The sequence below is a fragment of the Sinocyclocheilus rhinocerous genome, unplaced genomic scaffold (assembly GCF_001515625.1).
Source record: "Sinocyclocheilus rhinocerous isolate Xijiao unplaced genomic scaffold, SAMN03320098_v1.1 scaffold166, whole genome shotgun sequence".
NCBI lineage: Eukaryota > Metazoa > Chordata > Actinopteri > Cypriniformes > Cyprinidae > Sinocyclocheilus > Sinocyclocheilus rhinocerous.
Genome location: NW_015633186.1, coordinates 2,928,563 through 2,946,604, shown reverse-complemented (window position 1 = coordinate 2,946,604; position 18,042 = coordinate 2,928,563). Strand labels below are relative to the sequence as shown.

At 38.6% G+C, this 18,042-nt stretch overlaps 1 protein-coding gene across 2 annotated transcripts in view; it reads right to left on the bottom strand.

Moving 5' to 3' along the window:
- The window catches only part of LOC107743689 (ubiquitin carboxyl-terminal hydrolase 32), a 69,054-nt gene that overhangs the window by 20,129 nt on the left and 30,883 nt on the right, over positions 1-18,042 (bottom strand). For both annotated transcript variants that reach the window (XM_016557063.1, XM_016557064.1), the window contains exons 5-13: positions 12,567-12,726; positions 3,961-4,092; positions 3,593-3,700; positions 3,216-3,331; positions 2,777-2,839; positions 1,944-2,027; positions 1,728-1,789; positions 1,162-1,264; positions 643-832 (exon numbers count right to left, since the gene is read on the bottom strand). In XM_016557063.1, the coding sequence (XP_016412549.1) occupies positions 643-832; positions 1,162-1,264; positions 1,728-1,789; positions 1,944-2,027; positions 2,777-2,839; positions 3,216-3,331; positions 3,593-3,700; positions 3,961-4,092; positions 12,567-12,726 (1,018 nt within the window). The remainder of the gene's footprint in view (positions 1-642; positions 833-1,161; positions 1,265-1,727; positions 1,790-1,943; positions 2,028-2,776; positions 2,840-3,215; positions 3,332-3,592; positions 3,701-3,960; positions 4,093-12,566; positions 12,727-18,042) is intronic.

Here is an 18,042-nt window from a genome sequence, read left to right as displayed (position 1 = left end):
CAACACACCCATTAACGTAAACTACGCCAGAGTGCGTACACACCTCACGCACCGGATGCCGTGCGCGCGCCCAAAGATAGTTGGACATAGTGGTGTATTAGAGGTAAAAAATTATATAAATACTGTTCGGTTTCTGGCACAAACTGATCGTTTCGTGTCTTAGGACATCAATGTATCGTCACGAGCCGCAGTGTTTAATTTGGATTTGTCTGTGCATGTTTTTTTTTACTCTCATAGATTTTGTTACCATTGCCATGCATTATACGACTGAAAGACTGCAACGGTTAAAGTTAAAAATCATCATATGTGTTCTACTGAAGAAACAAAGTCACCTACATCTTGGATGCCCTGGGGGTAAGCAGATAAACATCAAATTTTCATTTTTGGGTGAACTATCCCTTTAACTTTATGAAGCTACATGAACTTTTTGTGCACAAAGAAAACAAAAATAATGACTTTATTCAACAATTCTTTGAATTCAACAATTCTTCTCTTCTGAATCTTAACAAATCTTAATTTGTGTTCCAAAGATGAACGAAGGTCTTACGGGTTTGGAACGACTTGAGGGTGAGTAATTAACGGCAGCATTTTCATTTTTGCGTGAACTAACCCTTTAACTCTAGCAACTGAGTTTGTACTTACTATTACCAGTGCTCTCTGAAGCCTCCGATGAGCTGGAGATGTTATCAGGGAATTTTTCTTCTGGGGAACTGGGGGAACGGACCACTATTCCAATTCTGTTCAGGACAGGGTCTATAGGTGCTGTTGACTGAGAACTTCTCATCCCACTGCCTTGCATTGACGGCTGCTCCATGACAATCGACTTATTATCCTGTTTAACACAATAGGTTGTATATCAAAAATCCACCATATGGTCAGTATTATCAATAAAAAAACTAGGCAATGCAAAACTAAAACATCATGCTACTTTTTGGCTAGTTGATGCCTGACAGAAACAAGATCCAGCTTGATTTTTAAATCAGTTTAGTCTTTTCTGTTGTCCACTAATAATTACAAGCTTTGGAAATGGGTCATAATTTAGTTAGTTGCACAGTATGTTTACAATAATCTTATTTCAAAACAAATGAAAAGGAAAGTGATTAATCATATGACCCCTTTTCATTGTTATGTAGAGGCTGAATAGGCATATTGCTGACTCACATATCTGACATAGTCTTTCCATTGCTGCCACCACTGCATGGAGATCAGGAACCAGTTCTGACCGGGTTGTAGCCCATGTCTGCTCTCCCTCTCCAGCCAACCCCTGTGCCGTCACACAAAATCAGTGTGGATAACAGTCAGTCAGTCAAAGAACTATCATATTTATACACAAGCACCAAAATAACCCAACAAAAGACTCCTTCCATCAAAAGACATCAATGCTAAACTTGCAGTATAGCTAAAGCAATAACAACAGACACACTGATGTGATACAGTATTTATAGTATCTTTTTGAGCACCGTCAGTCCCGCTGGAAAATCTAATTGAAGATGAAATTGTGTTCTCGATCTCTGTCTGGTCTAAAACACTGTTAGAGGCAGAGGAGGTATGATGGATGCTTATATACAGACAAAGCCTAATCATGAGGCTTATAGGAAAGTGAAATACAATACGGCCCTCATAAGGCTTGTCTTAAAACATTGAGAAAGTGCTCTGTAGGGACGCTTTTGAAATGAAGCAGAGTTACAGACAGTGATAGGCTGAGTAATGCTGTGTCCTACTCTCACCTAATGATCTGGCCTTCTTCTTCAGGGGTAGCAGGACGCAGGCCAAGGACGATATGACACACCTGATGACGAACAGATTAACAAGCAATTTCAGGCCAGACCCAAGACAACGACGTATATACTTTATTGGATTCACTAGTGTTTACAGATTATAGAAGCATTTAGACACTTTTTTTGTTACTTTCTCCAAAAATACTGCAAACAACAGGATCATACCTGAAAGAGCAAGTTGAGGAACTCATTGGCGAGGGCACTTTTCACACTCCATATTTGATAGTCCTCCAGGGTTAAGTGCCCTTGCTGTGAATAAAACACAAGATAAAGGTTAGTTTCATCTTCAAGAATCGGCTAAAAACACATCTCTTCCATCTTTTTTTGACCCTCTAACTCAAGCACTCTCTATTCTAATTCTATTCTTAAAAAAAAAAACGTGTCCCTTTTAGACATACACTCTATTCATTTACTGCTTGTTTTCTTTAAAAAAAAATATATATATATATAAATAAAAAAACACTAGCTTTTCTAATCTTTTTGTATTCTATCTGTTTTCTTTTTATTATACAATTAACAAAAGCAAAAAAGGCCTCTAACACTAGCTTGCTCTATTCTTTTTCTATTCTGTTTTCTTTTTATTTATGATATAATTTAAAAAAACCTTGCACACGTAGTACTGCGTTAGGCTAACTGAGACTTGTCATTTGTACTTACATATTGCTCTCTTGTTGATTTTGATTGCTTTTGTCCTTATTTGTAAGTCGATTTGGATAAAAGCTTCTGCTAAATGACTAAATGTAAATTTAATTTACACGCCAATGTTTTAATTTTATTTGCTAATATTTACATTATATTTATATTAAATATATAAATTAAACATTATATTTTACATCATATTTCTATTAAAATTTTAGATTTTAATTAAAAGGGGGTGTGTTATCATATTAGTTTTTGCTGTGGTTTTGAAATGTGAAATTTAATCAGAATTGGTATTAACTAATGCTTTTTTATATCAAGATATGCTATATGCAATATGAAAATGAAAGAATAATTACTTTTGTTGTGTCATGCATTTTCAATATGTCCTCTACAATGTCTGACACGCTGGAATCAAACTCCTGAAACACACAGAAGCATAAATCATGAAAGATCATCATGAAATCTATAACTGACATGAAACAACTCCTTTAGATGTAAGAAACACACTGACAGCTCAGGATGCACAAATCAATAATGAATTGATTGGAGTTTCATTTAAATGTTTAATAATCTCACATTAGTGCATATATGCAACAACATGACTGCATCTCATTTGCATTAATCACCTAATAAGCATATACACATAAACAAAATAATGAATATTAATACTATGGAAGTAATTGGTTTAGTAACAAAAGGTTAACCAGATTAGTTAAACTGTACAATGTTGTTATTGCTGTTTCTGTGCATGTAAAAAGGTTAGTTCGAAGAGACAATCAGCTGCTCTGCACTTACAGGGAGGGTGTCTGTACGGTTATCCTTCCACACCTCCAGCAGCGCCACCACCATCTCATGGATCTCATCCCTGGACAGAACTCCATCCCGATCTACATCGAAGACTTTAAAACAAACTGCAATACAACGAGGAGGAAAATAAGATGGGGAACTTTGACATATTCAAAAAAAAAAACTTTTACAATTTGCACAAAAATAATGGAATATTATTTAACTGTGTGTATTTGGAATACATAATGTGCTAGGCACGAAATAAGCCTCAACAAGCCAAAGGATTTTATTCTAAAAATGTTTGAAAAAACACCCACAAAAATCCTGTATCTGCTATGGAATAAGATGAACAACTAAGAGAGAATGATAGAAAATAAAATGCTTACACTTTTGCCTCTCCGCTACAGGGCCCCGACAGCACGCTGAGAGCCCGCAAGATATCTCCTTAAAGTCAATATGATTGTCCAGATTCTCATCAAAGGCATGAAACAAGCCTGGAAAATGGGAGAAAATGTCAGTGTTCAGATTAGCCAGAAAGAGTAATTGGATTCTTTGGAGATCTTTTATCACAAATGATCCAATAAATTTCAAAAGCAAAGACCCACTTCTACCAAAATAAGATGAACCGTGACTTTTCTGGGTACCGCAAATGTTTTTAAAGCATATGAGTCGCAGGTGGATGTATGTGTGAGTGTTTGTGTGTTTCAGCCCATTTGAGAATCTTTAAAAATTGCTGTAATGAATTATGCCTTACCTTCACTAAGCGATGCGTGAATAGGGGGCGAGACCAGAGGGACAAAGGTTTCCAAATCAAAGCGACCTGTCCTTGACTGGGCTTTCAGCAGCCAGTAGCGTTTTTCCAAGTCGATAATGTCTGATTCTTCTACTGCAAGAAAGGAAACACGCACACACACAAAAATCAGATTTTCTGTGAAATAATTTCTTTTAGCGTGCAGTGTCAAGCATCAGTGGAGCATATGCTCCTTGTGTAATTGAATATCAGTCCCAATATATCCGTGTAATAATGCCATTAAACAGACAGTTTATAAAAAAGTAATTATTTATGCTGTTAAATAATAAATTACCCTTATGTTGTTCACCCTCATGCTTACTACACCTGAAAATATATATAAATATTTAAATAAAAGTATTAATAACTTATGAATGTCATATATTCGAGAATGCTGAATTTTGGCATTAATTATTGCATTTGAGCATTAATTATTGCTAAAACTAAAAATAAAGCTAAATAAAAAATGTTTTAAAATATTAAAAAAACTTTTTTAAAAAAATGACAAAAGCACATAAAAACTAAAATTAAAATTAAAATATAAAAATTAAAGCTATTTCAAAATATGAATAAATACTATAATACTACATAAAATATTTTGTAATAACACTGACAATTTCCTTGTACATAGCTATTATATGGTTTCAAAAGACCTGAAATAAGTCATATAGACTCCAGTTTTATGGCACTAGTTTGTCCTTTTTTGAGTTTGTTATATGGCAAGAAACTTTTACAGAAAACAAGTTTCTAACTGACTGAATGTTCACTGTTTGGATGACATTTTCTTAAAATAGACACAGGAATCATTTTCATAATAAATTAGAAACCACAACTCTAGCAGACTGTAAGTGGGCTCCGGTGAGTGACATGGGCTCTGATTAGATGATTAACATTTATGATGATTGATTACATAACAGCTACTAGGTGAAAGCATGACTCAAGTTACTCCCTCCGTAAACGCCATATATAGTCCTTTTAGTTTGTTGGAGTTAAGAGGACCTAGGTCAACTCTTCTTGCTTGGCCATAATCTCTAGCTTAGGCTAATAGGATTGGTCTTTCCCCTCCCACACTGACCGTCACACATAAGGCAAGCGTCAAAACACAGGAATAACAAATCTGATCTTTTGTTTAGCCTGATGTTAATTTCAGCCTCCTCCCCTGTCTATTATTCAAAACACAAAACATCTCAGAGAATGTACTCCATAAATAAATAAGCAAACCGATCCATACAAAAAAAAAAGAGAGAGAGAGAATGTCCTAGGGGTTTCTTGGGACAGAAATAAAAGGCATCTTAATGAACAGCCTCTGGATTGCACTGAAACTCCCCTGTTATCTCAGACTCCAGCAGCACAGTTAAACCTCTGTGGTTTGATGGACAATTGGGAGTATGATTGGATTGGGTCAATAGTCATTATTCCCATAGTGCTCTGGGAGAGCAGGTTTACTGTCTGAGGGCTGAAAACTGAAAGAGCAGAAACACAAGGGATCTATGGGGTACGAACCCACTCACTACAAATCACTATCAATGATTCAGTGTCATTTCACAAGTGGTTTCAAAAGAAACTCTAGTCCTAATATAAACTTCCCATTTGAAATGCATTTAGCATAATGCCAAACAACATTTAACAACAAATCTTCCTGTGGAATGAAGTCATTACAGTACACCACGTAATTAATGCAGTGACGAAGAATTATCATTATTCAGAGCAACGTTATTATTATTACCAAGAACAATAATTAGTTTAGAATAGCTGTTGGGATCTGAATAACTGCTCGAGTGTTATTCACTGATGTGCACTGGACAACGAATGCTAATCTTTAACACTTATTATGTGCCGTATGAATAAGAAAAGAGCCATCGTTTATCCTGAATGTTTACAGCCTTGATCGTTGAGGTACATCTTAATATGAGGCACCATGTGCAGTTAATTTCAAGCTAGCCATAGCTTGTGATATCCTCTGGTCGTGCAATGCATTATGGCAGGAAGACAGGCATTGTTTCTCTGGCTAGCGTGACACTGTCAGGCCTCTCAAGCTGACAAAACCCATTCCAGCCATTACTTGCGCTACGTTTCCATGACTTTTCTTGCTGTCCTGTAAGAAGGCACAGAACACATACAGACCATGACAGAGGAGAAATTACAGGTCTAGGCTGAGACACGAGAGTACACTTTTGTATTTAATATCACAAACATTAGCCATCTCTCTTGGGAACAGATTCCATCTTTGATGCCACTTCAACATTAAAGTGTTTGTCATTTAAATGGCAGTGGGAATGACATTTCACTCTACACTGAAATAAAAAATAAAAAAATAAAATCAATGATAGAGCCCTTATTTAGTTATGCCCACATATTGAAACACTATACAGAATATTTATACTTTTTAAATGAATTTGTCAGTGAGCTAAACGATGATTCAAAAATATTAGTGAAAAAAGCACATAAGTAAATACATAAGTGTGTGCCTATGTTTGGGGCCAGTAAGATATTTTTTAAATATATTTTTTTTCTTCCCAGCAAGGACACATTAAATTGATTAAAAGTGACAGAAAAACATAATGTTTGATAATGTCTATAATTTCTATTTCAAAATAAATGTTGTTCTTTTAAACTTTCTATTGATAAAAAATTATTATTCATAGTTTCCACAAAAATAGTAACCAGCACAATTGTTTTCAACATTAATAATAAAAAGAAATATTACTTGTGCACCAAATCAGCATATGATTTCTCATCATCAGAATGACTTCTGAAGGATCATTGCTCATGTGACATTGAAGACTGGAGTAATGCCTGCTGAAAATTCAGCTGTCATCACAGGAATAAATGACATTTTAAAATATATTATAAAACAGAAAATAGATATTTTAAATTTGAATAATATCTTACAATATTGCTGTTGTACAGTATTTTTGATCAAATGAATGCAGCCTAGGTGAGAACAAAAAACTTCTTTCAAAACCATAAAAAAATCTAAAGAATAAAACCATGAAGGTGAATAGTTACCATAAAGCTATTATATTTACATATAGCTACCATACAGCTACATAAACATATTATTTGTCAACTACACACCTCCAAATGCCAGTACTCACCTAAAGGAGCGACTCTATCAGAGTTGCAACAGAAGAACCATACCATATTCCACAGCACATGTCACGGCTCTGGATGTTAGATACGGCGTGTACCATAGCAATCGTTATGTTGGCAAAATACAGTTACTCTCCATTTCCGTATGCAATCCAACTCCCTTTCTTTCTCACAGATTACTGTCACCCAGCCTTCACTTTCTTCTTTCTGATAGGCCTCTTGCCTGTTTGCACTTGGCCTGGTGTGAGGCATATTCTGGAAGACGCATGAACCCATAAACCCACACGAGCTCACACAGATCACACAGATCATGACTACCTCACACCAACAGCACACACACAGCCCTCTCACTGAGCTAAGAGGATAATCTGGAGCGGGCTACAGATTACCGTGGGTTGCCCAGGTAGTTTCTCTGATTGGCTAGAGATGGAGAGCCAAAGCTGTCCTTGATTGACAAAGCAAACTTCTAATTCTAGTTTTACTGAGCCATTTGCATAATCACTTGCTTTTGTGTTTTTTAACTTTCTATCTTGTCTGAGGATAAACGTATCTTGTCTCGGTGACACAGTGAAAAGAATACAATGCACAGCCTTGTGCATTCATTCTGTAGTGGAGAAATACAGTATCTCACAGAAGTGAGTACACCCCTCACATTTTTGTAAATATTTTATTATATCTTTTCATGTGACAACACTGAAGAAATTACACTTTGCTACAATGTAAAGTAGTGAGTGCACAGCTTGTATAACAGTGTAAATTAGCTTGTACACTCACTACTTTACATTGTAGCAAAGTGTCATTTCTTCAGTGTTGTCACATGAAAAGATATAATAAAATATTTACAAAATGTGAGGAGTGTACTCACTTCTGTGAGATACTGTATGCTATAGACAGAATCGATCATGGTCTTACTAATACACAGAAAGGCGCATAAATTGACCTTCCAATAATGACTGTATACAGTCAATTGATTAATGACAAAGGCAAACAACTGCTGTGTATGCTGTTTGAAGCAACCTATAGGCAACTGCTTTAAATCACAAACAGAACAGGCTTGTCGATATTGGTTTGCTCCTGCCCTGTATTAATGGTTGTGTTTCAAAGCCTACTGAGCTACCTACCTGCACAGCATTATCAATTCTAACATCTGAACAAACCGAATCAGTTTCTCAGTCAAATCAATTTTTCTCATTCCCAGTAAAATATCCAAACACCCTTAAAAAAAGATAAATTTACAATGCACAGTCTAACACACGTTTATCCAGATTTTTGCAGTCAAACAAAGCTACCTCAGTCCTTGATCAATTTAATGCAAAAATAATATTTGGGGAGAGTCTTAAAAATGGTTAACAAAGGAAAGGATAAATAGAACCAGAACAATAGATAGCCAGGTAGAAAGCTAGATAGAAAGCCAACTAGAATGACAGATAGAACGATAGACAGATTAGACATAATTTTTTAAAATTAATTTAATTTAAATAAACCTAAATAGTCATTAAAAACCCTAGTAAAAAACTACTAAGTAAAAATACTATGTATACTTCGAATCCATTAACATATTTATTTACATATCATTTCCAACTTACAGATATAAAATGATAATTAAACTTTATTTAGAGTATTTCTTTATTGCACAGTATAAGTCATTTTAATCAGTAATTATGTTCCCACTGGATGCAACAAATGCCTCGTTTATAATGGGTTTTAATGTTTTTGTCTCGTCGCTCCGGCCGGACAGGGCATCACAGTATGGTAATACGCTTGAGGTATTCGGCCAATCACAACGCACTGGACAGCTGGCCAATCAGAGCACACCTCGCTTTTCAGACCGATGAGCTTTGTAAAAATCGACGCGTTTCAGAAAGACAATAATGTACAGTATGTGGAAAATAATGTGTTTTTTTAACCTTAAACCGCATAAACACATTTCATTACACCAAATACACCAAATAATGTTATTTTTAGCAACATCATATGACCCCTTTAATATTATGCCTAAAATGTGTTTTAATATCTCTATTAATAAGGATTGTAATATCTCTGTATAATATCAGTCTTTAAATGCAATATATTTAAAGTGTACCTGAAGCATACTTGCAATAGTTCCACTTTAGCACAATCAAATAGACTTCAGTATATCCTTAGTTTACTTCAGCACTACTTCCGCACAATTAAAGTGCATAAAGTACAAAATTAGTTGTTCCAATTTAGCAGACTTTAAGTATACCTGTTTAGTGCAATTGCAGGATATTTTTATTAAGCACATAAATACTGTAAGTAAATGTATTTGTGACCCGTGCTGGCAAAATGAGTCGGAATGAGCAAATTTTCAAAAATGAGTTCTTTTTATTTTCACATTCTCCATTACAAATATTCAAAATGACATATGACTTGTTGGAATTGGACAAGAAATTACTGAGCTACAGCCGTTTGAAGGTGATAGAGACAGTCAACAGATCTGATTTAGAGAAAAATCGGGTTAAAGTTTTCTGAAGATTCCAAAGCAAAATCACCAAGCAACGTTCCATATTTTCCTCCAATTCCTTTCTTAATAATAATTACTATATTATTAACATAGACTGTATAAAAACATGGACGTAGTGTCCGTGACGTCACCCGTAGGTTCCTGAAGAGGTTTTTGAAGCTCAAAAGTGGGCGGAGGCGGCCGTCGCCATCTTGGCAGCGCGTCACCGCACGTCACTCCCGAATAATCGAAAATGGGCAAAAAGGCGGGAGCTGGTTGCTGAAACCATACCCACCTAGCTCGACGGTGGTGACTGCAGCGGCAATCCACCTGTCACTCAAGTGGCCACGCCCTTAATTATGCAGAACTTTAAGGCTTAATATAATTTAAACGGATGACTTTAGCTAGAATTAGACAAAATTAGCTATATAAACCAAAATCATTTTTTGAACCAGGCTGTAAACATGTTTTTTTTCTGCTGTAAAGTTGGGCATTTTAACATGGGGAGTCTATGGAATGACTCCCTTTTCCAGCCAGCCTCTAGCAGCCAGTTGATGAATTACAGTTTAAGTCACTTCCTTGTTGGCATCACGAGAGAGAGCGGGAGGTTGCCGCTTGATTATTAATCACAACATAGATATTTTGTATTTTATCTTTGTTATTAAAAATAAGAACAAAGATGCAAATAAACAGTAGTTTAATCAAGAGCAGCGAGTGATTCCATCTTTTCTTTTAATGTTTGATTAACATTGAGACAGATCTATATTAAGACCTATTGTAATGCATGGATCTAATATAGTTACACATCAGATTTTTCAACTAAACGTTATTGTTAGACATAACAGATTATGTTTGTTTGAATCTCGCCAAGACATATTTCGCAATAATGGGGAGATCACGCTCTTGGAAAGGCGCGTCTAATGCACGCGCTTTGCAAATGTCAGTCAGCGAGATCGTACTGTTTTCGTAAAGCATGGGTTTGGAAATCATATTTCACTGGTTTGGACTCATGTCATCGAGCATTCGATATGAATGTTCACAAAGTTGGAATGCTGCGCTCTGCAACAGTAGACCTACAACATGTGGTGAGAAGCAGCAGCAGTTGTCCAGAAGTGAGCAGAGAAAAAGGTACTCCTCTCAGAAAACGTACAAATAAAGATCATTTTAGATGTTTAATTACTATTTGGAGCATTGGGATCGCTAGACGAGGGCTTAATGAACCAATTTTTTGTGAAAACCTCAAATTCATTATTGACATTATTCACTTCTTTTGCCTTTAGCTCTTTTTTTCTTTTGTAGTATACAAAAAATACAAAATAAAACATTTTAAATACATTTTAGTATTTTTTCACTAGGGAATAAATAAAGTAAATTATACAAGTAAAAACTAAATAAATAAATAAATAATAATAATATTGTATTATAATTATTATTATAAAAAACACCAATCTAAGATGAAATCATGGCTATCACAGCATGGTCACTTGTGAATGTGGATCAACTGGGCCATGCAGCACACTCATAACTGAAAACATTACAGGCTTCCCACATTACGATTTAATGACAGCAAAAGCACTGAGTGACTAAGCGGGTGAGAGATCTTCAGCCCCTAAATAAATCATTGTCTCTATGAGAAGAGCTAGTGCTCAGATTCTGTCACTGTACGGACTTGGGGTCTCAGAGTGAATGCAGCCATTTCCTTCACCGTGTCAGTCTGATTTTAATAGCTGGGTGGCAGTGACAGCTGCAGCAGGGCTGAGTGTGTTCAAATGCTGTGTGTGTGTTCACTGAGTGGGAAGTGTTGCCTGTCACTCGCCATTATCTCACACAGATGCCTCTCTCCTGGTGGAGGACAGGCCGGCTGATTTTCTGATGCCTCCTGTGTATCGGGGAGGAGAGGGAAGTGGACAAAACGAGACTTGCAACCTGCCTTAAACATCTACAGCATGGACAATCAAAGAGCAGATGACTGTCAGCTTCAGCGACACACAGTGTCTCTTGTACGTTTAAATGATAGCCTTTTAGTCATTTCTTATTAAAACACATATTTCTGTAAGCAGCCAGTCCTGAGAGCATTGAGAGCATATTCAGAAAGTACCAATGGAATAGTGAGAGAGTATTCAGGAAGTAGAGGCAGTCAAAGTCGGGTTCGGAAAGCAAAAATACTATTCATTTCTATGTCCATATAGAGAAATCGATTTCTTATGATAATGTAAAAATCTTTCAGGGCAGACTCATTATGAGCTCTGAGACTGATGGTATATGCTTCTCCAAAGGCCATAAGTTAGTGTGATTTTCAACAGTTGCCTAATTGAAGTACTACACTTCCCATAATACTTAAGATATCTTCCTTTATCCACCAATCAGAGAAGTTGCTGTTACCATAAAAACAAGAAAAGATTAATTAGATTTAATTGAGTCTACTTACACTATCAAACTTATCCGTGTATATATTAATGTTTTGCAATACAGACTGGAAGCTTGAGTAATATACAGCTGTTGAAAATTCAGCCATCACATGAATAAGCTACATTTTAAAACATTAAAATAGAAAAGTTATTTTAATTTGTACTAACACAATATTACTGTTTTTACAGTATTTTTGATCAAATAAATATAACCTTGGTGATTATAAGAGACTTATTTCAACATTTTAACAACCCCAAACTTTTCAACAGTAGTGTACAACATTAATTTTAAATTGTACAGTCATTTTGTTATAATTGTAGCTCAGTACCTCAAAAAAAAAAAGTTTACAAGTATATGATTGTACCCTCTTTTTCTCAAGCTTTTCAAAACTCAGAGATGGCTGCTGTAGTTCAAGGCTTAGAGTTCTTTTGAAAATCATTTTAATAACCAAGAAGAAAATGAATGGAGAAAATACTTCTGGAACCAGAGTGAGAGAGTATTCAAAGAATACAGGCAGAGAGTTTTGAGAGCTTATTGAGAGGAAGTATTCAGAGAGTACTGAGAGGGCATTCAGATAATACTTATAGAAAATAGTGACACTTACAGTGTGTGACACCTGCCAGGGTTTGATAGAAAGTGGGTGTGTCGCTGTCGTCGGTCAACGTGACACACACACCACCTGAGAGCAGCCAGCGGGAGAACGTGAAAGCATCTTTATTCTGCAGAAGCCAGCTCTTAAACTTCTCATAATTCACCTTCTCTCCCTGGACAGAAACAGACAGAAACACTGTAAATTAACACCAGAGTACAATTCTCTAATGAACTCACGACCAACTTTAAGAGTGCAGAATTGAGAAGTTGGACTTCATGTTAGTTGCTTCCCCTTGTGCAGTGAAGGGGAAGATTTCTCATTATTAATATGTACTGAATTCTGTTGTATGCAGATACATTTATGTGAGTGGGTTGAGTAAAGAGATAAGAGAGAGTTTTAAAGCTGCTGTCAAGGGATAACCAACAAAAGTGCTGCACTGGGTGGCTTTTCCCTAAATCAAGAAAGTGATGCTGCAGCAGGAAGCATGAAGGCTGAGAAGAGAGTGCAACTTAAAAAAGAGCTAATCGAGAAATAGAAGGGAAAGTATGTCAAAGCGAATTATGCGACCTTATTGGCTGCAACATATGCACTGTCTACCTTTTAAGCTTATTATTAGAGCAGGGCTATAACACAGAGGAAGCTCTCTCTGTAAACACAAGCTGAAATAGGGCAAACGGTTCAAAAGGTACTGTATATATAGATTTAGGCAATCAAGTGTCACAGGTCTGACGGATTGGATTAAAAAGGCATGTAATCCATTTATCAGCCAGCAAATACCAAATTGGGTTCAGTCTAGGGCTGGGCGATATGGCCAAAATAATTGTCACAATAAAATTTCATTTCATATCAGTCGGTCACGAAACGCTACTGTGAGGAGCATGGAGCGAGGAACGAGGAGAAGTGGAGAATACTTCAAACTAACAGACTTTAATAAACATTCAATGGAACCAGGAACACACACGTAGCGGGGAGAGACGAACATTCAATACCAGATACCGGAACTCTGAATAGGACTCACTTTAAATACACAGGACTAGAGGAGGGGATAACGAGAAACACCAGGAGCTAATGAAACAACTAACATGGGAGAAAACTGGGTCAGGGCAGGCACATGGAGAGGGAAAAACACACAGAATGAGTCCAGGGGCGTGACATATCGCCCCCCTCCCGGAAGGCATGTCCTTGTGTCATAGAACAACAGAGGGGGGGCACGGGTGGGGTCACCCGGGAGGGGGCTGGCAGACAGAGTCAAGGGAGGTGACGATGGAGGGAGGAGCCAGGGAGGTGACAGGAAGAACTTGGGAGCAGGAAGGGCCAAGCAAGACCCAGGCCACAGCCATGATGGCGACCCACGGTGGAGCCGACGGAGGGAGGAGCCATGGAGGAGGAAGGGCCGATGACTCCAGGGGGCCGACCAACGGCAGCGGAGCGGGTGGAGGAGGAGCCCGAGGCGGAGATGGAGAGCCGATGAGCCAGGGCGACGGGGAGGATCCAGAGGGCCAAGGCGGAGCAGATGGCGCCGGCGACTGATGCGGAGGCATGGATCCGAAAGGCCGCGGTGGAGCCAGAGCGACAGAGGACTGAGGAGGAGCCGAAGGGATGAAGGAGCCTGACTGAGCCGGAGGGACGAGGCGCAGCCGGAGGAGTGGAGTCCCGAGGCGCAGGATGGTCGACGCCAGACCAAGCCGGAGCTGGAGGGACGAGGGAGCCCGGCGGAGCTAGTGGACGGCGGAGAGGAGGGAGCTAGGAGCCATGGTGGAGCCGATGGGTCCATGGGCCGAGGCGGAGTCCAGGGGTTAGAGGCTGGAGGCGGAGTCAAGGGATGCTCCAGCCACGGCGACGCTGGAGGATGGCAGTCCCGCGGAGCTCGCACCGTGCTGATGGTGGGCTAAGGGCGAGCAGAGTGGCTGCCAGTATAGAACAACAGAGGGGGGGCACGGGTGGGGTCACCCGGGAGGGGGCTGGCAGACAGAGTCAAGGGAGGTGACGATGGAGGGAGGAGCCAGGGAGGTGACAGGAAGAACTTGGGAGCAGGAAGGGCCAAGCAAGACCCAGGCCACAGCCATGATGGCGACCCACGGTGGAGCCGACGGAGGGAGGAGCCATGGAGGAGGAAGGGCCGATGACTCCAGGGGGCCGACCAACGGCAGCGGAGCGGGTGGAGGAGGAGCCCGAGGCGGAGATGGAGAGCCGATGAGCCAGGGCGACGGGGAGGATCCAGAGGGCCAAGGCGGAGCAGATGGCGCCGGCGACTGATGCGGAGGCATGGATCCGAAAGGCCGCGGTGGAGCCAGAGCGAAAGAGGACTGAGGAGGAGCCGAAGGGATGAAGGAGCCTGACTGAGCCGGAGGGACGAGGCGCAGCCGGAGGAGTGGAGTCCCGAGGCGCAGGATGGTCGACGCCAGACCAAGCCGGAGCTGGAGGGACGAGGGAGCCCGGCGGAGCTAGTGGACGGCGGAGAGGAGGGAGCTAGGAGCCATGGTGGAGCCGATGGGTCCATGGGCCGAGGCGGAGTCCAGGGGTTAGAGGCTGGAGGCGGAGTCAAGGGATGCTCCAGCCACGGCGACGCTGGAGGATGGCAGTCCCGCGGAGCTCGCACCGTGCTGATGGTGGGCTAAGGGCGAGCAGAGTGGCTGCCAGTAACTTTTTTCTATTACTAATAGAAAAAAAGTTTCTTAGTTTGTGCAAGTTCTAATGAGTGATATTGTTTCAAATCATGAAAAAGGTTTGTGTTGCCTGAATTGGATAATGTGTATATTCAGCACAGTTTGCAGTGCAGGCTGCAATATTAATAATATTACATTTTGTTGTTTCTTAGAAATGCACATTTGACAGTAGCTTGAGTTAGGATACAGATGTAAATGTATGTTCATTATCAAAACGGTAACATCTGTAAAAATTGAAACAACCTAATTTTTGTATGGTGAAATTTAAATATTCTGACTGTTTGAGTTTTATTAATAATAACCACTGGTCTTCCATAGTAGCATACATTTAGATCATGATAACCACAGTTAAAACCACACATATAGCACCTCAATACCATGGTAAAAATATAATATTTTACAAAACATTTAGTGTAAATGCACAAATGCTATAGCTTAAATCACAAAAAAATACTGTATTTATATTCCATTACTCCTTTAATACACGTCTAAATTAATAATAAAAAGATAATAAAATTCCATATGAATATCCCACATTTCTGCCACAATACCATGGTGCATTTAGTGTTACTACAGTAAATCCATGGTAAATGATGGTGATTTATAGATTGAAAAGTCTTTCTTTGTCAGCACTGTTTCATCAGGCTTTAAAATAGTTTAAATCACAGTGTCATTTGTGTTCTTTGCTGAATTCAAGCGCTTCACATTGGATCTCACAGCACAGCGCTGTTTAGTGGTTGCGTGAGCGAAACTTATCAGCGAGTGAACACGTCTGCTCTAGTAAGCTCGCACTGCGCTGTCGTTTGAACTTTGAGCCGAGCAGGTAAATGGTCCGCGTGGTGCAGCACAAATGATTAGCACTGTTTCATTCCCCTTTTGCGCATAAACATTATATCAAACATTTATCGAACTCGTTATCATTTTATTGACGAAATTATAGTGCGCTAAATATTCCATTTATTGACGAAATTATAGCGCGCTAATTATTCCATTGACTTGAAAGCCAAAAGACCACATAACTGACTTCAGCTATGTTTCAATCCAAGTAATCTAATGTATGTAACTTAATTTGTGAAATATCAGATTATGACATGCTGCAAACACATTTATTTTAACTGCATAAAAACACCTTAAACACTTGGTGCCGTAACTATAAGAGTTGTTTATGTGTGTATGTGTCTATGTATGTATGTATCTATGTATCTATATATACAGTATGCATCTATATATATCCAGGTGCGGCTCGTCTATATGGGCAAAATATTAATCCACAACATAGACCTCTATATAAACTGAAACAATAATAAATTGTAAATGTGTTCAGCATTCTGCAACAAATATTTTTTAGATTTTTGATACTATTTTAAGTCATAAAGTAAGCAGTATATATTAAAATCACGCGCATGGCTTTAGCAGGCATGTATACATGATACTAAGCGGGGCAGACGGTGCCTGAGACCTCCTGAGCTCAACAGCGCCCCACAATTTTGCAACATAAATCTGTGGTGAAAAGGGGAAAGCACTCTAACTGAGAGCCATTGGGGCAGTTTTGAGACTGCCCCGCTTACTTTCACGTTACCTTACGTGAACCTCACTCCACCAAGACGATATCAATCCGCTTCAGCTATGTTTCTGCATCAGGTCAGTAACTAGTTGGTATGTCTGGTTTTTTTTCTATGTGGAGTAGTGGATCAGATTAAAGTATAAATCCTTTAGTTTAAGGGTGTATTCACACCTGTCTTGTTTGGTTTGATTTAATCCATCATGTGACCATGGCGCACAGCAACGTGACGTGAGCGCGCTAAATAGGCTAAAGCTTGCCGCAAAAATTACCATGACTATGTTAGGGGAAAATAGTAAGGAGCTATTTTAATTATTTATTAATAAACTAGTGTTTTATGAGTCAGTGTCGCAAAGATGAAGTTGATGATCCTGACTCGCCATCTCAACATTGGACGCGGCTTTAGAAAGAAATGCATCTTTACGGATTACATAATAATAAGAGTTTTTGTTTTGGATTTGAATTATTTCATTTTGTAGTCATTTAAAGCTTTTTATAGATATATTCATCATGTCTGTAAGGAAAATATTCGCTGAGTTTCGGTTCATCTTTGTGAAGCGCTCCTGTTCAAGACCCGAGATGGCAAGCGCATCCTATTTTTTATTTTTTTTATATTTTACAAAAGAAGAACGTTTTCTTGATATTGTGAGTGCACACAAATAAAAATAGACCCTTTACAGTTCCGAATTATGTATTATTCTTACCTTTATCTGACATTCTCATATGATGCTCATAAGTTTCTTCATATTGCGTTACTATTTGATAACACCAAATCAGTAAAAGAATAAAAATTGCACTATAAAAGATCTCCATGATTAGCCTGTTTTTCCCTGCTTGAGAATTTCTGTCCAATGAATGGATGACCTTAGCACATGTGTGGTTTTGTTTAGAATTTCTGGTTCACTTGCAAAAAGGGCAGTGTGAAAGCGAACCGCACCAAACTAAAAAAATCAACATTGTATTTGGTCCGGACCAAAGCAAATGAACTAGCGGACTTTCCTGGTGTGAATACACGCTAAATGTGCTCACATGAATAGCCTTTATATGGTTCTATTGTATTTGTTTTATTATTATTCTGAGAATAGACATATGATCGTCTTTCCTCACTCGAATTGCTCCACAACTTGTAACATTCAAAATCAACATTTGGAGGTGATAAATGCTATATTAAGGCAATTATAATAGAGCATTTTATGCTGTTCTCCGAGCCTGTCAATCAACATTAGCGCGCCACCCACAGGATAACGCAAGGACATCTCTG